The 22,987-nt window shown below is 43.5% G+C and overlaps 1 protein-coding gene and 1 pseudogene across 1 annotated transcript; both read right to left on the bottom strand.

Annotated features, from left to right (window-relative positions):
- LOC137316688 (zinc finger protein 585A-like) overlaps nucleotides 1-22,987 on the bottom strand; it is a 188,808-nt pseudogene that overhangs the window by 26,967 nt on the left and 138,854 nt on the right.
- Nucleotides 2,046-22,033, bottom strand: LOC137316665 (histone H1-like). Its single transcript, XM_067980511.1, has 3 exons — nucleotides 21,979-22,033; nucleotides 4,904-5,040; nucleotides 2,046-2,636 (listed from the first exon to the last, which is right to left on the bottom strand). Exons 1-3 carry the CDS (start codon nucleotides 22,031-22,033, stop codon nucleotides 2,046-2,048), a joined length of 783 nt encoding a protein of 260 aa, XP_067836612.1.

Here is a 22,987-nt window from a genome sequence, read left to right on the forward strand (position 1 = left end):
CAAGAAAATCTCATTTCCCTCCAGCAATTTAAGAATCTCTCTCTTTATAATCTCCATTATTTCCGACTCGTCAGCTCAAATCTCAGGCTGTTTCACATTCCGGTTCATTCTCTGATCTGTCTGTAAACGGGCGGGAATAAAGCCCAGGTCATTGCTTTCCGTAACGGGACAAAGTCCAGCTTCAATTTCAAAAATCCCGCCAGTTCCGGCCCCGTGAACCGCTCCTCAAACAGAAACTTCACATCGAACTGATAATTGAATGAGGGCAGGAAATAAAGACCGAGCAGAGAGGACACAGCGGGAGAGGGAGTGAGGCGGGATTTTACTCTGAGCGGAGAATGTAATGTCTGGGGAAAGAGTCTGTATCACCGCCTGTTCATTTATACCGTGAAACCGGGAATTCCGCTCCTTCTCTCGGGATGGCCGAGAACCCCGGCCGTTGTTTCTGATCTCCCTGTACCGAGTGTTGGGGAATCTCCCCATACTAATTAAATATCAGAAACTGATTCCCCATCCCGAGATCTTTCCTCTCCCCGTTTCCAGGTCAGTGCTCTCTCTGTGAGGCGGTGGGTGGCTCTTAGAAGAGCCTTTGTTTTGTGTCCGGTTTGAAAGGGTCGAGTTGTTCAGCCGCCGAATCCATAGAGAGTGCGGCCCTGCCGTTTGAGAGCGTACACCACATCCATGGCAGTGACCGTCTTGCGCTTGGCGTGTTCAGTGCAGGTGACCGCGTCCCTGATCACATTTTCCAGGAAAACCTTCAGCACCCCGCGGGTTTCCTCGTAGATCAGACCCGAGATCCGCTTGACACCGCCACGGCGAACCAGGCGGCGGATGGCTGGTTTGGTGATCCCCTGGATGTTATCACGAAGCACTTTCCGGTGTCGCTTTGCTCCGCCTTTGCCCAGTCCTTTGCCTCCTTTACCTCTGATGTGGAGATGCCGGTGATGGACTGGGGTTGACAATTGTAAACAATTTTACAACACCAAGTTATCGTCCAGCAATTTTATTTTAAATTCACAAGCTTTCGGAGGCTTCCCCCTTCCTCAGGTGAACGATGAGAAATGACGTCCTCGACATGATGATTCTTCACTCAAATCGCTGCTGAATGAAAAACGAACTTCTGCTGCTTCCGTTTTTATGCAGCCTGCCCCGACCTGACTGAAACAGACACAGGGAGGGGAGGAGACAGAGTGAGATATTAAACAGAGAGGGGAGGAGACAGAGTGAGATATTAAACAGAGAGGGGAGGAGACAGAGTGAGATATTAAACAGGGAAGGGAGGAGACAGAGTGAGATATTAAACAGAGAGGGGAGGAGAGAGTCAGAGTGACGGACAGAGCGGAGAGCGGCCTCTGATCTTCCAGCTCCACCTCCAGCTTTCTCCACCCGCCAATTTCAAACCGTTTCTCGATAATAGAACCGAAACACAGCGCTCCGCACAAACCCTTACAGACTCGGGCTTCATATTCATGGATTCCCAGAAAAACAGAGCTTTTAAATAAGCCCCGTTACAATTAACAGTCAGTAATATTCCTGCCTAAATACAGTCCCTTCTATAACAAGTCAACCCGCCTCCTTCCATTTCAGTGTCAGACCCGATTCGATCTCCCCACACATCCCCTCCCAGACGGGTTCAGCAGTTTACAAACACTTTATTCCAGCTGATTTGAAGAATCTCATGTGTTGGGGTTTGAATTGTGATAGCGGCGGATCTCCGCCAGTGTTACCCTGTCACGGACTCTCGCCCTGAATCTGTGAGAAAAAATGAACTGGGACTGGAGCCGAACACACGCCAGTTCCAGTGAGGCCCGGCCCGGATATCCCATTCTCTCTATTTTATTTCAGACAGTGGGGGTGGGGCGGGGATAGCGAATATCAGCGAGTCACCAGGACCCTGGGTTTATTTGAAATTATTTCTATCTGAAATCTGAGCCCGGCCCCGGGACAGAAATCATCTGATTCCGGGATCAGCTCTTTTCTGAGAGACGTGGGTGGCTCTGAGAAGAGCCGTTGGGTTCAGATGGTCACAAGTTGCACTTGATTTTTTACTTCTTTTTGCCCGCTGCTTTCTTGGGCTTTGCTGACTTCGGCTTGGGCTTGGCCCTCGGTTTTTCCACCTTCTTCGCCTTCGCCTTCACTGTCTTGGGGGTCTTGGGCTTCTTCGCCGCCGCTTTCTTCTTAATTGGTGATTTCGCCGCCTTTTTCGTGGTCGATTTCTTGACCGCTGGTTTCTTGGCCGTTAATTTCTTGACGGCTGTTTTTTTGGCCGCTGGTTTCTTTCCGGGAGATTTCTTGGTCACTTGTTTCTTCACCTTCTTCACCACTTTTGCCTGGGTTTCCTTCTTAGCGACTCTGAAGGAGCCCGAGGCGCCCGTGCCCTTGATCTGCACCAGGGAGCCTTTTTCCACATTTCTCTTGATACTTAATTTGATCTGGGACCGGAGCTTCTCCACATCCAGGCCTTTGGTAGCCAGAACCTTCTTTATCGCGGCCAGGGATATGCCCTTGCGATCCTTGCACTCCGCCACAATCTTGAGGATCTGTTCTCCCAACGGGGGACCGGTGGTCTTGGGTCGGGGAACCGCCTTCTTCTTCTTGGGAGCCTTGGGTGGAGCGGCGGCGGCAGGAGGTGCCATTTCGGCGGCTGCAGTGTCTGTCATGTCCGGGACTCTGTCGAAAATCTCTCTGACAGTCAGAGCTGGGTCAGAAATGAAACGAGAGGCGGCGGCACAGAGCAACTTAAAGGCACAGAGCGGACGGGGCGGAGACATCCTGCTGTCAGCTCCCGGCCCCTCCAGCCTCTCTGTGTTTCTCTCTCCTCTTAAACTCCCCGATTCCAATTCAAATCGGGCACTCCAGAGTCCCAGACTGGCCCCTTCCTATCTCTAACACCGGGATGTTTGCTGTCGATAAACTTTCACCGGAATTAAAAGCACCAGTTTCGATTTAAACCCGTTTCATTGATGCACTGATCGCGCTCTCTCACCCGATCGCCGACATGATCTCCGTTTTTCGGCTGAAATCTTGAATTGATCTGAAACTTTACCTTAAATTTCCACTTCGGAGCTCGGCAGGGGAGGAGGGCGATCCTTTGACAGGGATTTTAAAAAATTTTACTCAAAAGGGACTCGGAAATCCGGCGATGAGACCGGCCACACAAACACAGTGACATTAATCTAACCCGCCCGCCCCTTTAACACACTCTCTCTGACACAATGTTCACATCTTCACATTCACAGGACAAACTGTTCGCCAGATTGACAATTCCCGGGACAGGCTTTCCTCCCCGCTCGGCCTGTGCTGCAGATTCTCGGGGGTTAGTTGTAGTTTCCCAGCTCAGTCACTGTTAAACACTCTGAGGCCGGCGCTCCTCACAGTGTCTGGTCCCCAGATTCAGGGGCAGGAGTCAATCACAGCTGTGGATGTGATAATCCACATCTGGTTTTACATTATTATATTGTTCGACACAGAAATATGTTTGATTGAGATGAAAATACAAATTATCCGCTCTGGGCTCCTCCAATCTCTCTGTGTCTCTCTCTCCTCCGAAACTGACTGACAGACAATCGTAACTGGTGTCCTATCCGTCCCGTTCTCAATCCCCTTAGACGGCTAGTTACTGAATATATTCAACACTAACAGGCAGTCCAGTGTCAGACAGTTACAGGCTGTTTCTCTCCAACTTTCCTTACTGGACTGGAGACAGGTAAATGCACCGTCAGACCGGCGCATACATAATAGAAGGGACAGTGACCGTCTGACCAACAGAACCGGAGGTCTGTTCACAGACACAGAATGAGTCTTTACCTTACAACAGGGTATCTATATTACGCTCATTAACAGTATCCTGCTTTCATGTACAGCACTGGAGAGAGAGAGAAAGACAGACCGACAGACAAACAGAGAGACATACACACAGACACAGTATCAGTCTCGCACTTCCTATCAGTATGTCCGTTTCACGCTCAGGAACAGTATCCCACCTTCATGTACAGCGCAAGAGACAGCGACACAGAGAGGCACAATATCAGTCTCACATTCCCACCAGTGTGTCCGTTTCACACTCAGAATGGGAAGAACCTGCTATTTAAAATCATTGCTGCTTTCTCCCCCCAAACCAATAGTGAATGTTCCTGGTTTAGTTCCAGTCTCACTCTGTGGTTGGACAGTGAAGAGTGGAAACAGAGCCGGACAGTAAGGATGTGGGGAGTTATACAAAGAGCATCAATTGAAGGCACCAGGTGAGAAGTGTGAAGGATACATTTTAAACAGCGGCTGTTGGGTTTCGGTTGAAAGGTTAGTCCCATGGGAGAGGGGATCAGAAACCTGACCTGTACAAAGGTCCCTGCCCTCTCACACTCACATACAGTTCCACGGACTGAGAAATACAGAATGAATCCCACACTCGCACACAGTACCAGAGAGTGAGAGATACAGAATGAATCGCACACTCACACACAGTACCAGAGACTGACAGATACAGAATGAATCCCACACTCATACACAGGACCTGAGACTGACAGATACAGAATGAATCCCACACTCACACACAGTACCAGAGAGTGAGAGATACAGAATGAATCCCACACTCACACACAGGACCAGAGACTGAGATTCAGAATTGCTGCTTTACTCGGTCATCATCCTTTGAATCTATTGGGGAAATTGAAAGAAAGTCAGTGAAACTGCCCCATTTTGATGTTTGTCTCTGTAGAATTTACGACCCAATAAAGTGAACACGGGCCAGGGGTCCGTTCAATTCCCCTTTTGCTTTGCTCTTGCTCTCATTCAGATTTACACCGCCCCCGGTTTTCCCGTTAACAATCACTTTCAGGGCTAAGAATCAGAATTCAGTTCCTTCCTCTTTCTCACTGCGGAGCCAATCTCTGAAATAATTAATTACTGATATTAATATCCCGCATATTAGCAGCACGTTCCCCGCAGTGTCACAATCCAGAATGAACGTCTTGGAGAAAATAGGCTCATTTTCAGGCTTCGTCAATGATTCCGTTTTCAGGACACACGGCTCCTGTTCAGTCCCTGCAACGGAATCAATCGATAACCTGTAATTTGTTATTTTACAGGTAGAAGTGAAATTTGTCCATATCAGCAATCTATGAATGGGGTTTTATTCCGCAAGTTATGGACAATGTGATTTTAAAACAGCGCTAGGAATCTGGGACGTGTAATACGGAATAACATTATTACAAAGAGATTTTAAGTCTTTGTCTGAAAACGACATGTCTGAGTAATTCACTGATTTCATACACTGAAATTGGCGGCCTTTTTCAAATTTTAAAAAATCGGTCAATTCTGGCCAATAAATTGCTCTGTTTTCTTATTGACGTCTCTCCGATTGGTAAAGGAAATTAGTTTTCAAGCAAAGCAACCAATGAGAAGTCGCCTCAGTTTGGAGCGGGCTTTGAGAGTTGGGCCTGTGGTAATTCCAGGTCCCCAATGACTGAGCTCAAACGGTTCAATTTCACAAACCCTCTCAGTATCAGTGTCAGAAACAACCGTCAGAGGGAAAGTCCACATCACAAACTGGGCCCTTATCACAGCGGCTCAGCTTAACCTGTTCTCCCATGGAAACCCCCGGTCCCACATCACAACATCTGACTGATAAATAGAACCAAAACAGAGCGAATGGAGTGAAGGAGCATTTCACTGAGGGGGAATGCAGGTCCGGGTAAACTCACTTGTAACGTTCCCTGGACAATTCAGTGCACTCATTAAGGGAAATTTTCCTCTCAGTAACCGGTGCAGCACGCCGCCGATCCCACGTCACCGTATTGTGTTCCTGAAAACTCCTTAATTGTAAAACTATTCCCGAGCCCCATATATCCCCGCACCCGTTCCCAGGTCAGTGCTCTCTCTGTGAGGCGGTGGGTGGCTCTTAGAAGAGCCTTTGTTTTGTGTTTGGTCAGAAAGGGTCGAATTGTTCAGCCGCCGAATCCATAGAGAGTGCGGCCCTGCCGTTTCAGAGCGTACACCACATCCATGGCAGTGACCGTCTTGCGCTTGGCGTGTTCAGTGTAGGTGACCGCGTCCCTGATCACATTCTCCAGGAAAACCTTCAGCACCCCGCGGGTTTCCTCGTAGATCAGACCCGAGATCCGCTTGACACCGCCACGGCGAGCCAGGCGGCGGATGGCTGGTTTGGTGATCCCCTGGATGTTATCACGAAGCACTTTCCGGTGCCGCTTGGCTCCTCCTTTGCCCAGTCCTTTTCCTCCTTTACCTCTGCCAGACATGATGATTCTTCACTCAGATCGCCGCTGAATGAAAAACTCTCGCCTTTCTTCTTTATTTATAAAGCCCGCCCCGACCTGGTTGAGAAAGGCACATTATCGGAGAGGCCGGGGAGGAGTGTTTGAATGACAGACAGAGCATGAAGTGCGGGAAGGAGGAGACTGGCTCGGAATGACGGACAAGCGGACGTGAAACTTCAAGCTCCGCCTCCAGGAATCAGTTACCGTCCTTTATAAACTTTTCACCAGCATCAAATGCGAAATATAAATTCAGACACAATCCTTACAGACTCCGCCTTAATATTCAAGGATTGCTCGAAAAAAAGGCGGAAAATACAATTTAAATTCAATAAATGAGGCACACTACAGTTCCAATACAATCACTGTCATAACAGAATCAATCAGTGCCGCTACGGAACCGTTGGAAGAGGGAGTTTTAGTTTTCAGATTTGTAGCTGACAGTAGGCGCCCAAAAGTTCAATAAACTTGAATCGGTGTGGAAGGCACCCGATACCTTTCCGTGCTTGGGTCAGTATGGGACTGAATAGATTCAGGCACCGGGATGGATGGAGACTGGTCCTGTGTGGGGACTGAATAGATTCAGGGACCTGGATGGATAGAGAATTATCCTGTGTGGGGACTGGATAGATTCAGGCACCTGGATGGATGGAAAATGATCCTGTGTGGGGACTGGATAGATTCAGGTACTGGGATGGACAGAGACAGTTCCTGTGTGGGGACTGGATTCAAGGACTGAGATGGACAGAGACTTGTCCCTGGCCACTGTGTGAAGCGGAATCTTAAACTTCGCAACCTCAGCGTCCAATTTACCCTGAGATAAGCATCAGACCCCATTTCCGCTCCACCACCAAGACCGCCAACTTCCACCTCCGAAACATCGCGCGTCTCCTCCCCTGCCTCAGCTGATCTGGTGCTGAAACCCTCACCCACGCCCTTGTTACCTCCAGACTTGGCTCTTCCAATGCTCCCCTGGTCAGCCTCCGATCTTCTGCCCTGTGTAAACTTGAACTCCTCCAAAACACCGTTCCCCTATCCCAACTCCCAACAAGACCCGTCACCGATCACCCATGTGCTCGGTGAATTACATTGGCTCCCATTAGTTTAACCGCTGTATTAACGTGGGATAACTGTAATCAATAGGTCAGTCTCTTCAGACAGTAACCAGCCCTTTCATAGATACAGTGGGTGGCTCTGAAAAGAGCCTTTGGGTTATCAGATTAAATCTTGGCTGCTTTATTTGCTCTTGGAGCTCACAGTGCTGGTTTTCTTCGGCAGCAGCACGGCCTGGATATTAGGCAGCACCCCGCCCTGAGCGATGGTCACCCGTCCCAGCAGCTTGTTGAGCTCCTCGTCGTTGCGGATGGCCAGCTGCAGGTGTCTGGGGATGATGCGGGTCTTCTTGTTGTCCCGGGCCGCGTTGCCGGCCAGCTCGAGGATTTCAGCCGTCAGATACTCGAGCACAGCAGCCAGATAGACCGGGGCTCCGGCACCCACACGTTCAGCGTAGTTCCCCTTTCGCAGGAGCCTGTGAACACGGCCCACAGGAAACTGCAGTCCGGCCCGGGATGAGCGAGACTTGGCCTTGGCCCGAGCTTTAGCGCCGGTTTTTCCTCTTCCAGACATTTCCACAATCTCACAAACACTTTCACAAAGAATGAAGAATGATTTCCGTATTTACCATTCTTGTACCTTCTGGAGGAGAACAGTGGGGGCAATTGTGATTGGTCCATCTGTTCTCAATCTCATTGGTTCAACGAACAGACCAATCAGAGAGCTGTTTAATTCACCAATCAATAGCCGGCAATGAGAAAAGGCGGAAAATACCGAACTGAACCGTTTTTTTCAAATTTGAAATGCCCGCCAATATATTTGTAACACAAGAAGCGGATTTAGTAAATAATGTCGCGTAAAGACAAAGATTTAAAAATCTCTCTTCTTTTACTCTGTTATTCCACATTTCCCGTCAGAACTTCCAGAATTTTTTACAATCCGGTTAAAATCCGCCTTCTTTCACCGTTCGCTTTCAATCGGGCGGGAATAAAGTCCCATTTTGTAACGGGACAGATTCCAGCTCAATCTTTGTAAAAGTAACAAACCACAGATTGTGGATTGATCCCTGTTCACAGGAGCTGCAGCGCGATCGAAACCGGAGCCGAGACTCCTGGTGTAAGAAGTCGAACAGTGACAGAGCCTTTAGACTATTCTGTACTCGGTGTGAAGTCCCTTTCAGGGTTGCTGCTGTTTTACAAAGGATTGCGGTTCTGAAAGTGATATTCCCGAATAATGAACAAACAAACGTGAAAAGGAGAATGAAATGACTGAAGTCTAATCCACCCCCTTAAAACGGCTCTGAAGGGGCAGATGCGGGGGAAGGGGTGGAAAATGAACGGGAATGAGAGGATCAGGGACACGTTTTTGGTTATTGGGACTAAATAAAAAAGCGACACACAGATTAAACCGGGCTGTGATTATGAGAATCTTCCAGATTTCAAGAGAAACTACAAAAACACATGAGTTATAGAGAGATAGTTAGTATCAAACTATCGACAGTAAAATGATTCCATGCAGAGGTGGCGGTACAGCGTCTTCAGAGAGACTGTGGGTGGCTCTTAAAAGAGCCTTTGTTTAATTTTTTTTCAGTACATTGTGGAGTTTTACTTGGAGCTGGTGTACTTGGTCACCGCCTTTGTCCCTTCCGACACGGCGTGCTTGGCCAGTTCCCCGGGCAGCAGCAGGCGCACGGCGGTCTGGATCTCCCGGGAGCTGATGGTGTGCCGTTTATTATAATGGGCCAGGCGGGAAGCCTCACCCGCGATGCGCTCGAAAATATCGTTCACAAAGGAGTTCATGATGCTCATGGCCTTGGAGGAGATGCCGGTGTCGGGGTGAACCTGCTTCATCACTTTGTAGACGTAGATGGAGTAACTCTCCTTCCTCGACTTTCTCCGCTTCTTGCCGCCCTTGGCTGGTGCTTTACTCAAGGTTTTCTTGGCGCCCTTCTTGGGAGCTGCTTTCTTGTCCTCAGGCATTTTCAAACTCAATTTCAGACCCAGAAATGACCCAAATCCGCTCCGAGCTCGGATTAAATAGGCAGCCCCACAGCCCAATGGTAATGAGGGATGGGGGAAGGCAATGATTGTGATTGGGTCATTGGGAGTGATGCAACGTCACATTTTCCTTTCACTCTCTTATTGGTTTCTTCAGATATCCAATCAGATTTAATACCTGCCACCAATCACAAACACGCTCACACTACACATTGTCCGGTTTCAGCAATTTGTTCCGAACTGTTGCAGTTCTGCTTCCGGCCAGTAGATGTCCCCAAACCCCGGGTCATTGAAGTTTACAGATGAGAGAGGGACAGAAGATAAACTCATTCTTCACATTATATTGCACGAGTGGGATTTAGAAAAACTGGCAATGGGAAATATTTTGTTAGAAAAAACATGAGTTGTAATGCTGTATTAAATGCTTGTAATTAATTTAGGGGGTATTTTCTATACTGAGGAAGAATTCAACAAAATACAACAAGACTTTCAGAAGCTTGCTGAAAGGCGGTGTAAATGTCCATTGAATTTCCATATAGAAAGGTGTGCGGTGGTGCATTTTGCTCGGGGGAATAAGGAGGCCACACCCTGCTTGGAAAATAAGAGTCTGAATGGGGTAGAAGAGCAAAGGGATTTAGGGGTACAGATTGACAAATCATTAAAAGTAGCAACACAGGTTGATAAGGCCACAGAAAGCAAACACAGAAGTTTATTTCGAGAGGAATAGAATTGAAAAGCAGATAAGTTATGTTGAACTGTAATTGAAACTGTCAAACCTTCTGTCAAACTGTTAAACCTTCCCTTTCTGAAATCCGTGCTGAGTATTCTTTATTATATTTTCGGTTTGTAGATGTTTTTCTATTGCGTCATTGAGTAAAAGATTCCATGATCACTCCAACCACCGACCTTTAGTTAACTGGTCTATAGTTCCCTGGAATTGTTCTATCTCCTGTTTTAAAATATAAGAATCACATTAACTGTCATACAGTCCTTTGGCACTATTCCTTTTGTGATGATTTTTTCTATATATGTAACAGTGCCTCTGCAATCTCTTCCTTTGCTTCATTTAATATGCACGGATGCAATCCATCTGAACGAGGAGTTTAACGACCCTTTCTAACTCAATATCTTTATATCTTTATTGATCTCTTCCTCTCATACCACATTCACCCTGTTAATCACCCGGGTAAATACTGAGGCAAAGTAATAATTCAATATTTCTGCCATTTCTCTGATGTTACCTGTGAGTTGATCTTGTGCATCCCTTAGTGGCACTCAAGATATTCTGATTTTCCTTTTGTTATTTATGTTTCAGTGGAATAATTTACTTTTTCTTTTTATATTCCTTGATAATTTTATTTCGTAGTTCCTCTTTGCTTCCCGAATTGTTTTTTTGACTTCTTCCTAACCTCTTCCTATTCTCTTTTGTCATCTTCTTATTTAATATCGATCAATGAGAAATTCCACCAGCTATTTGTGTCTGTTCAGTGGCTGATGTTTGGAAACTATTTATTGTCTGTGTTTAAAGTGCTAGAAAACCAAATTCCAAACTCCAGAGAAACACTCTATTTTTCCCTCCTTGTGAACTAAGGTGCTACAGTGGTGAGCAGAGCTGCCTTTGAAACAGTTAATTCTAACAGTTTTGAATCCCAGCACGATTAAATCACTAACACCAAGACTGGAACCGATCTGATGCTGTTCAGAGGGATAGTTTTTCCAAAACCGAAACAGGTCTAATTTGTATTAACAATATTTTTAAAATTCATTTATTTCCCCCATAATGTTGAATTTAACTCTGTTCTTTTGTATTATTATTTCCCCTGATCTGTACGGTGGATACGGGACACAATTGCTCGGATTCAGTGAAATTAATTGATTTTTTGAAGTTTTTCCCTCTGCTGATTCCCGTTCCTTATTTAAATTATGTCGGATTAACCTTTCTGATCTATAGAAGGGTCATAGTCCTGAACCGTTAACCCGAGCTTCCCTTCTCCACAGATGCTGCCGGACCTGCTGAGTCTTTCCAGCATTTTCGGTATAATATTTTGCATAATTTATCCTTTTCACCTTTGACGTTCGCCATTGAAACTTCCAGATTTGCGCTCAGTTTTTATTCGTGTTTCAGTTCGGTTTATTTGAATTAATATAAATCGTGTCCTGAGAAATCAGACAGAAATATTGCGCAATGTAGAGTGAAATTTAATTCACAACTTTGGAATGAGCAAAACAAAAACTTTATTATGAATCAATTGGCTTAATTTTTCACTGAAAAAATACGAGAGTAGAAGATACAGAGAGAAACTATTTCCTCACATTGCACATTTTCCTGTTTCTGTCACAACGACAGATAATGTGAATTTGTTCCACTCTGTTACAGTTCTCCCTTACGGCCAGTAGATGTCAGACTGTGTGTGAGTGTGGGATTCATTCTGCATCTATCAGTCTCTGGTGCTGCGTGTGGTGAGAGATTCATTCTGAATCTGTCAGTCTCTGGTGCTGCGTGTGAGTGTGGGATTCATTCTGTATCTGTCAGTCCCTGGTATTGTATGTGAGTGTGGGATTCATTCTGAATCTGTCAGTCTCTGGTGCTGTATGTGAGTGTGGAATTTATTCTGTAACTCAGTCTCTGAGACAAAATGCAAGTCTGGATTCGTTCTATATTCTTATGTCAGGTTAGAGTCGATTGCTTGAAACAGTGTCTTTAATTCATTAATGTATGCACAGTCTTTTGTCGAGCATTAATTTGTAATTATGGATACACTTTGGGATTTTGTTTTAATCAAACAATGTGTGTGAGTTTTGGTGTAGGATTACATCTTAATCTCTGTGAAGATTATTGTGAATGATAATGTACGTTTCAATCTGTTACTGTGAAATTATTGGACTGGTATTTATTGTGCAGCTCAGTCTGCCCTGATGGAATTGATATTGTATCTTTCAGCATGACGCTGAATGTGATTTATGGACTGGTGTAGCTCAGTCTGCACTAATGGAATTGATACTGTATCCTTCAGTCTGATTCTATGTAATATATTTAGACAAGTGTGTAAGGTGCAGCTCAGTCTGCGCTAATGGAATTGATATTGTATCTTTCAGTCTGATTCTGTGTAATATATTTAGACTAGTGTGTACGGTGTAGCTCAGTCGGCTATAATGGAATTGATACTGTATCTTTTAGTCTGATTCTGTGTAATATATTTAGACTAGTGTGTACCGTGTAGCTCAGTCAGCTATAATGGAATTGATACTGTATCTTTCAGTCTGATTCTGTGTAATATATTTAGACTAGTGTGTACGGTGTAGCTCAGTCAGCTATAATGGAATTGATACTGTATCTTTCAGTCTGATTCTGTGTAATATATTTAGACTAGTGTGTACCGTGTAGCTCAGTCAGCTATAATGGAATTGATACTGTATCTTTCAGTCTGATTCTGTATAATATATTTAGACTAGTGTGTACGGTGTAGCTCAGTCAGCTGTAATGGATTTGATACTGTATCTTTCAGTCTGTTACAGTATGAGGTTTTTGAACTGGTATGTAATGTGTAGCTCAGTCTGTACAAGTCAAATTGATACTGTGGCTCAATCAGCTATAATAAGAATGATACTGTATCTTTCAGTCCGACACCGTATGCGGTTTTTGAACTGGTATGTAATGTGTAGCTCAGACAGCATTAATGGAATTGATACTGTATCTTTCAGGCTGAGACTGAACGTGATTTTTGGATGGTATATAATGTGTAGCTCAGTCTGCACTAATGGAAATGATACTGTATCTTTCAGCATGGCCATGAAAGTGATTTTTGGACTGGTAGGTAATGCGTAGCTCAGTCTGCAGTAAAGGAATTGTTACTGTATCTTTCAGTCTAATCCTATATGCGAATTTTGGACTGTATATAATGTGTGGCTCAGTCTGCACTAATGGAATTGATACTGTATCTTTCAGTCTGATGCTGCGGAATATACTTAGACTGATGTGTAATGTGCAGCTCAATCCGCACTAATGAAATTGATACTGTATCTTTCAGCATGACCCTGAATGTGATTTCTGGACTGGTATTTAATGTGTAGCTCAGTCTGCACTAATGGAATTGATACTGTATGTTTCAGTTTCATACTGTGTGAGATTTATGGACTGGTATGTAATGTGTAGGTCAGTCTATACTAATCAAATCGATACTATATCTTTCAGTCTTATACTGTATGAGAATTTTGGACTGGTATCTAACGTATACCTCAATCTGCAGTAACGGAATTTAAACTGTACATTTCATTCTGACACTATGAGGTTTTTGTACATATATGTGAGTCAAATATGGGTAACATCTGAACTGGTATCTAATTTGTATCTCAGGGTACACTATTGGCATGAAGACTGCATCTTTAAACTCATAATGTGTGTGAGTTGTGGGCTGGTATTTAATTTGATTCTCGGGGTACACTATTGTGATTCATTCTGTACCTATCAATCAGTACCATGTGTCAGTTCTATCTGGTAGTTAATTTGTCGCTAAGGCTGAACTAATGTGAGATTGACACAGTGCCTTTCAATCTGATACTGGGTGTGATTTTGGACTGGGAATTATTTATCTGCCGGTCAGCGGTAATGAGTCATTGTGAAATGGAAATTCCGTCTGTCTCTCCTGCTCTGTTTGACTGTTCGATTGGGATCAGTATGGGATTGACTATTTCTGCGGTGTGAGACTGTGGAACTGATGACCTGTCTGTGTCTCTGTGCTCTGTGAGTGATAATGTACATACTGTGTGTGAGAAGGAGCTGGCTGCACTGTTCCTTGTGCCTCGGGTGCAGGAAAGATCACACTGATTCTGGGTCCTTCAAGTATTTGCCTGCAGAAAGAGAAAGTATGTCTTGTAACTCAAGAACAGGTGAGGAGCAATGTAAATCGTGTCCTGAGAAATCAGAGAGAAATACTGCGCAATGTACAGTGAAATATAATGGGGTAAATTCACAACTATCAAATGAATGAAACAAAAACTTGATTATGAATCAATTGTCTTCATGTTTCACCGTCAAAATGTGCAAAAATAGGAGAGTAAAAGTTACAGACAGAAACTTTCCTCACATTGCACATTGTCCTGTTTCTGGAACCACGACAGATGATGTGAATTTGTTCCACTCTTTTACAGTTCTAGCTTACGTCCAGTAGAGGTCAGTCTCTGGTAATGTATATGAGAGTGGGGTTTATTCTGTATCTTTCCCTGGTACTGTATATGAGAGTGGGGTTTATTCTGTATCTGGCTGTCTGTCTCTCTATGGTACTGTTTTTGAGAGTGGGATTATTCTGTATCTATCTCTGGTACTGTATATGAGAGTGGGGTTTATTCTGTATCTGTCTATCTCTGGTACTGTATATGAGAGTGGGGTTTATTCTGTATCTGTCTGTCTCTGGTACTGCATATGAGAGTGGAGTATATTCTGTATCTGTCTATCTCTCGTACTGTATATGAGAGTGGGGTTTATTCTGTATCTGTCTATCTCTGGTACTATATATAAGAGTGGGGTTTATTCTGAATCTGTCAATCTCTGGTACTGTATATGAGAGTGGGGTTTATTCTGTATCTGTCTGTCTGTCTCTGGTACTGTATATGAGAGTGGGGTTTATTCTGTATCTGTCTATCTCTGGTACTGTATATGAGAGTGGGGTTTATTCTGTATCTGTCTATCTCTGGTACTGCATATGAGAGTGGAGTATATTCTGTATCTGACAGTCTCTGGTGCTTTATGTCAGTGTGAGATTAATTCCATCACTGTCATTCTCTGGTGCTGTGTGTGAGTGTGGAATTAACTATGTACCTGTCAGTCTCTGGTACTGTCTGTGAGTGTGGGATTCATTCTGTATCTGCCATTCTCTGCTGCTTTATCTCGGTGTGGGATTCATTATGTAATTCAGTCTCTGAGACAATGTGCAAGTCTAAATTCATTCCATATTCTTATTTCAGTTCAGAGTATCGTATTTGAAACTGTATCTTTAACACTCCAAATTATATACAGTTCTTTGTTGAGTATTGAATTTGTTAATATGGATACACTTTTCGATTTTCTTGAATTAAACAATGTGTGTGAGTTTTGGAGTAGTATTACATCTTAATCTCTGAACTCTATTGTGAATGATAATGTACCTTTCAATCTGTTCACATTGAAATTGCTGGACTGGTATGTAATGTGTAGTTCAGTCTGCAATAATGGGATTAATTCTGTGTCGGAGTCTAACACTGCGAGAGATTTTTGGACTGGTGAGTGACATATAGCTCAGTCTATGCTAATGGAATTCATATTGTATCTTTGAATCTGATATGGTATGACATTGTTGGACAGCTATATAATCTGTGGCCCTGTCTGCATGAACGGAATCGATACTGTATCTTTCAGCCCAATATTGTATGAGATTGTTGGGCTGTTATATAATTTTAGCTCAGGTGGTGCGAATAGAATTTAAACTATACCTTCCAGTCTGATCATTTATATGATTTGTGGACTGGGATGTAATGTGTAGCTCAGTCTGTACCAATGGTATTGCTACTGTTTATTTCAGTACAACATGAGTATTACCAATATATCGAATATGTAGCTCAGTCTGCACCAATGGAATTGACACTGTATCTTTCAATCTGACACTATGAAATGTATGGACTGGTATGTAATGCGCAACTCAGTCTGCAGTAATGTGATTGTGAGATTCATTCTGCATCTGTCAGTCTCTGGTACTGTTTGTGAGTGTGAGATTCATTCTGTATCTGTCAGTCCCTGATACTGTGCGTGAGTGAGATTCATTCTGTTCCTGGTACTGTATGTGTAGGATTCATTCTATATCTGTCAGTCTCTGGTACTGACTGTGAGCTTGGTGTATATTCTGCATCTGTCAGTCTCAGGGGTACTATATATAAGTGATGGATTCATTCTGTATCTGCCAGTCTCTGGTGCTATTTGTGAATGTGGGATTCATTCTGTATCTGTCAGTCTCTGGTGCTGTATGTGAATGTGAGATTCATTCTGTATCTGACATTCTCTGCTACTTTATCTCATTGTGGGATTCATTCTGTAATTCAGTCTCTGAGATAATGTGCAAGTCTGAATTCATTCTGTATTCTTATTTCAGTTTATAGTATCGTATTTGAAACTGTATCTTTAATACTTTAAATTATATATAGTTCTCCGTTGATTATTTAATTTGTAAATATGGATTACTTTTTGATTTTCTTTAATCAAACAATGTGTGTGAGTTTTGGAGTAGTATTACATCTTAATCTCTGAACTCTATTGTGAATGATAATGGACCTTTCAATCTGTTCATGGTGAAATTATTGGACTGGTATGTAATGTGTAGATCAGTCTGCAATAATGGGATTAATTCTGTATCTGAGTCTAACACTGTATGAGATTTTTGGACTGGTATGTAATATGTAGCTCATCCTGAACTAAAGGAATTGATACTGTATCTATCAGTCTGATACTGTATGAGATTTTTTGACTGAAATGCAATGCGTAGCTCAGTCTTCAATAATGGAAGTGATACTGAATCTTTCAATCTGATACTCTGAGATTTTAGGACTGGTAAGTAACATGGAGCTCAGTCTGTGCTAATGCAATTGATGTTGTATCTTTGAGTCTGATAGGATATGAGATTCTAGGACTGCTATATAATGTGTGGCTCAGTCTGCACTGATGAAATTGATACTGTATTTTTCAGTCTAATATTGTATGGGATTTTCAGGCTTGTATGTATTGTACAGCTCAGGCAGTGCTCATGGAATAGACACTGTATCTTCCTGTCTGATCATTTATGAGGTTTTTGGACTGGTATATAATGTGTAGCTCAGTCTGAACCAATAGTATTGATGCTGTTTATTTCATATAATACTGAGTATTTACCAATATATCTAATATGTAGCTCAGTCTGCTCTAATGGAATTTATACTGTATCTTTCAATCTGGCACCAGGAGATCTTTGGACTGGTCTGTAAAGTGTAACTCAGTCTGCAGTAATGTGACTGTGACATTCATTCTGTATCTGTCAGTTTCTGCTACTGTATGTGAGTGAAATTCATTCTGTTCCTGGTACTCTATGTGAGTGTGGGAATCATTCTGTATCTGTCAGTCTCTGGTATTGTGTGTGGGTGAGACATTCATTCTGTATCTATCAATTTCTGATGCTGTATGTGAGTGATATCAATTCTGTATCTGTCAGTCTGTGCTACAGTGTGTGAATGTGGGATTCATTTTGAATCTGTCAGTCTCTGGTACATTGTATGAGTTTGGGATTTATTCCATATATCAGTCTCTGGCACTCTATCGGAGTGTGAGATTCATTCTTTATCTGTATCTAATTTGTATCTCCATTTACAGTATGGCATTCAAAACTGTATCTTTAATACCTTAATGCATGAATATTTTTTCCCAGTCTTCAATTGGTAGATAATGATATATTTTAAAATGTAATGCTGTCAGATATATTCAGATAATGTGGGCACTTTTTGGACTTCTATTAAATCTGTATCGATGGGAACACAATTGTGAATTAGTGTATCCTCCAAACTGATATGGTGACATTTTTGAACTTGTATATAATGTGGAGCTCAGTCTGCATGAATAGAATACTGTATATTTCAGTCTGAATCTGTGTCAGTTTTTTTGTAATGGTTTCGAATGTGTAGCTCAGTCTGCACTAATGGAATTGATACTGTATCTTTCAATCTGACACTATGAGATTTTTGGACTGGTATGTAATGTGTAACTAAGCCTGCATTGATGGAATTGATACGGTATCTTTCAGTCTGTGACTGTGAGATTTTTGCATTGGTAAGTAATTTGTAACTCAGCCTGCACTAATATAGGTGACTGTGAGATTCACTTTGCATCTCTCAGCATCTGGTACTGCATGTGAGTGTGGGATTCATGCTGTATCTGTCACTCTCTGGTACTCTATTTGACTGTGGGATTCATTCTGTATATACATTCTCTGGTACTGTGTGTGGGTTTTGAATTATTTCCATATATGCAGTTTCTCATAATGTATGTTCGTATGGGATTCATTCTGTATGTGTCAGTCTCTGGTGCTGTGTGTGAGTGTGGGATTCATTCTGTATCTGTCAGTCTCTGGTACTGTGTGTGAGTGTGGGATTCATTCGGTATCTGTCAGTCTCTGGTACTGTTAGTGAATATGCGATTCATACTTTACCTTTCAGTCTCTCGTGCTTTATGAGAGTGTGGGATGAACTCGGTATCAGTCAGTCCTTGGTAATGTAGGCCTGTGTGCGATTCATTCTGTTTCTGTCATCTCTGGTACCATACTTGAGTGTGGGATTCACTCTGTGTCTGGCAACCTCTAGTACTGTATGTGAGTTTGGGATTCCTTCTGCATGTCAGTCTCTCTACTGTGTCTGAGTGTGTGATTCATTCTGTGTCTGTCTATATTTATTCTCTCAGATTACATTATGGTGTTCAATATTGTAGCTTTAATATCTTAATGTTTAAATAGTTTTTCTCATTATTTAATTGGTAAATATGGATACACTTTAGGATTTGATGCTGGAGGCTTTATTCAGATAATTTGCGTGCTTTTTGGACTCGTATCAAATCTGTATCTCTGTGAGTAATATTGTGAATGATAATGTATCGATCAAAATGATATGGTGATATTTTTGAAATGGTATATAATGTGTAGATCAGTCTGCACTAAAGGAATTGACACTGCATCTTTAAATTTTATTTTATAAGATTTTTGGACTCGTGTGTAATGTGTATCTCAGTCTGTGCTTTTTTTTTATTCGTTCACGGGATGTGGGCGTCGCTGGCAAGGCCGGCATTTATTGCCCATCCCTAATTGCCCTCGAGAAGGTGGTGGTGAGCCGCATTCTTGAACCGCTGCAGTCCGTGTGGTGACGGTTCTCCCACAGTGCTGTTAGGAAGGGAGTTCCAGGATTTTGAACCAGCGACAAAGAAGGAACGGCAATATATTTCCAAGTCGGGATGGTGTGTGACTTGGAGGGGAACGTGCAGGTGGTGTTGTTCCCATGCGCCTGCTGCTCTTGTCCTTCTCGGTGGTAGAGGTCGCGGGTTTGGGAGGTGCTGTCGAAGAAGCCTTGGCGAGTTGCTGCAGTGCATCCTGTGGATGGTACACACTGCAGCCACAGTGCGCCGGTGGTGAAGGGAGTGAATGTTTAGGGTGGTGGATGGGGTGCCAATCAAGCGGGCTGCTTTATCTTGGATGGTGTCGAGCTTCTTGAGTGTTGTTGGAGCTGCACTCATCCAGGCAAGTGGAGAGTATTCCATCACACTCCTGACTTGTGCCTTGTAGATGGTGGAAAGGCTTTGGGGAGTCAGGAGGTGAGTCACTCGCCGCAGAATACCCAGCATCTGACCTGCTCTCGTAGCCACAGTATTTATATGGCTGGTCCAGTTAAGTTTCTGGTCAATGGTGACCCCCAGGATGTTGAAACCGTACCTTTAAATCTCACACTATGAAAATATAAACTGGTATTTATTTTGTTTCTCAGGTTACACTGTCAGGTTACACTGTCACAGCATTTCTCAATCTGTTACTGTACATGAGTTTTGGACTTGCAATTTGTGTTCAAATAGTACACTATTCGAATGGATACTTCATGTATTAAACTCACGTGTGTGAGAGAGTTCTGGGCGAGTATTCAATTGGAATCTCGGGGTATCTGGTATTTAATTCATGGCTAATGTTGCCCTTTGGTGAAATTGACAACCTGAAAGCGTGATTTTGGACTGGGATTTTTTAATCTACCTGTCAGTGAGACTGAGTTTGGGAGAAATGGAACAGTTTGAGACAAGGGACCAGCTTATGGGCATCGAAGATTGATACGAGGGCGTAGGTCAGGAAAGGTGTGGCCGATTTTATGCATCCCCGCCGGGCGGAAATGGGGCGGTAGAGGCGAGTAAATGGTGTCAGATCACTTACCGCCCCTTTAACGTTGGAGTTCCTGCCTCCACCACCGTGGGTCGGGTCCTGAGAAGAGCGGCCGGAGCAACACCCACCTGTTTCCGGGTCAGACCACGTGTAATATGTAAATCAGGGTATTGTGACGTATATGGGACAGTATTTAAATTTGGTGACGAATGGGAGGAGGAGCCGCCCTATCGATGGGCATTGAGTGATCCAGAACACTGAGAAGTTTATTTTTAACTTATATTTTGTGTGGCGAGGAGGAGCAGGAGAGCTTTCCCTTGGCCTGCTGCCGCCGTGAGAAATCTCCCGCCTCCTGATCGTCTCAGAAATATATCAGGAGGTTTCCTTATAGATCTGTGTAACCAGGCCCAGACTCATGTCCCATTAAACTCCCTGCAGTGAGTAAACATTGCTGAACAGCAGCTCAGAGAGGAAACGATATCCGGAACTCCCCACTGGAGTTTGAAATTACATTAATATTTTACCAGTTAGTAACGGTCCGGGTGTTGGTCCATTATTATTCTGTTCTGGTCAAAACAAATGTCCCAATGAACAGGACGCTGTCTGACCCTGACAGCTCAACCTCAGTCCATCCCACCGGGCAGTGTGTGTGATGGGAAATTCATTTTTTATTCATTTCAGGATTAAACATTTAATATTGAAATTATATTATTTCCAGACTAATAACAGCAAACCATTTCATGTTAGAATCACATCTTGTATCATTTCACAACACCGCATTTGTCGGGTAAAATATAATTCCTGTCCGCTGTTTCCAAATTTATTTGAAGTATTGGATTGATATCAGTTACTTTAGTGAACTCATTGATGTCAATAGATAGTAAAATCAGGCGTAGTGAATAACAGGCGGCCGATCAGCTACCGCCGACTTACACCACCGCCAAACCGGAAAATCCACTCTCATTGACTTTTTATGCAATTTCGGATGAAAAGTCTTGAGACGTTTCTATGATTTAACTAATGTAACAATTAGATTCAGTGGGTATTTCACCCCGTTCTTCAGCTCCTCTCTGAATTTAGTCTGGGTCACAGCATAAATACACGTGTTGGTGCAGGAACTGAGAAGTTGAAGCATGAATCCGGCTGACTCAATGTCACTGACCGTATAGTACTGGGCGTTTTTTGTATGCAGAGAGATAACATAAAAAACGAATGTGCTCCATAACAATATAAAACTGCCTGATATACTGAAGAGTAAAATGATGGATTTCCTTCGGTTCTCCATCTCTGGATCCTTGTGATTCTCTCCATTGCTGCGGCCCCGGAGTCCCCTGCGGACTTCACTGGCCGCTAAAATGTGCCTGGCGGTGAGAACATTGAACAGCAAAATCAGAATGAATGGGAGACAAGGCATTAACACAAGATTAAACAAGTCAAACGCTGTCCATGTGGGTGAAGTGAAAAAGGTCGGTTTCACGACACAACCCCGGGGTACATTGTCCATTATATATTCCGGGTCAAACACAAAGTACCAGGGAATGTTTAGTAAACAGCTCAGCGCACTCACCACCCCGATAACAACAGCCGCCGTTTTCTCGGTGCAATATTTAGTTTTCAGCTTCTGACAACAAATGGCCACAAATCGATCAAAGGTGAAAACCACTGTGAACCAGACAGAGGCCACTGTGGCTGAAAAAGTCATGGTGACAATAAGACGGCACACGGGGGTAATGGTCAAGAATGAAACTGGGAAATATATCCTACCAGTCACCCTCAATATCACATCAGTGATAATGACCAGGAGATCGGCCGCCGCCATTCCCACCAGGTAGCGAGTGATACATTTGGAGAGGCCGCACTTTCCTCGGGACAGGATCACAATCGCCACCAAGTTAACTGTAAGAGAGAGAAACGGAAGCAGAGAAATTACTGATCAGACCTGGAGACAAAGCGGCAGTTTGAGAGGATCAGGGTGAAATTTCCAGCTTTGTTGCTGCATCAAACGGTGGAAACTGATTCACTGACCTGGGCAGCGCTTTCGGGCAGAGAAATGTTTTTAAACACAATTATAAACAATGAATTGGGAAATTGATACAGAAAGTGAATAAAGTGAGCACCGGATCCACTCAAAGAGACGAGAGAGGGCGCAGAGCCGGTGGGCAAGGGAGAAGGGGTTTTACGGACAGTGAATCCAATAGATTAAATCCGAATTTGGGCTCCAGATGGACGGGAAAGTGACTGAGAGCCTGGAAGGTGATGGGACAGGGGGAGGTGCTGCTGGTTTGTTACTCTGGGTGAAGAGAGCCGACAGGGGCTGGCACAAGTCGAGGAAGACTGACATCCATGGCGGTGAGTTTGAGGCTTCGGATCGGATTGGAAGAGGCTGTTGGAGGCCGAGGCAGTAAGTGAGATTCGGAGGGAGACAAGGAAAATGGCATAAGAACTGGAGGGGAGACAGGAGCACGTGGTTTGGAAAAGCGGATCAAATGAAAGAATGAATAAGGAGGCAGAGAATTCAATGAAGCGGGAGGAGAGGCTGGGATTCACCGGGAGAGACTGCAGTTGGAGGAAATCTAATCTACTCGTCCCAGTAACACAAGGCAATTAATGAATTCAAATTTTATTTTTTGTGGTTATTGGTTGCATAATATTTCCAATAAATTCACTTCGCACATTCAATTAAAATTAAAATAAAATCCAATTATTAAATTAACCTCGTTCTTTGAAGCTGACACATGGCTTCTAGAATACAGCATCCTAATAATTCAATGCT

Source organism: Heptranchias perlo, unplaced genomic scaffold (genome assembly GCF_035084215.1).
Source record: "Heptranchias perlo isolate sHepPer1 unplaced genomic scaffold, sHepPer1.hap1 HAP1_SCAFFOLD_60, whole genome shotgun sequence".
Lineage (NCBI taxonomy): Eukaryota > Metazoa > Chordata > Chondrichthyes > Hexanchiformes > Hexanchidae > Heptranchias > Heptranchias perlo.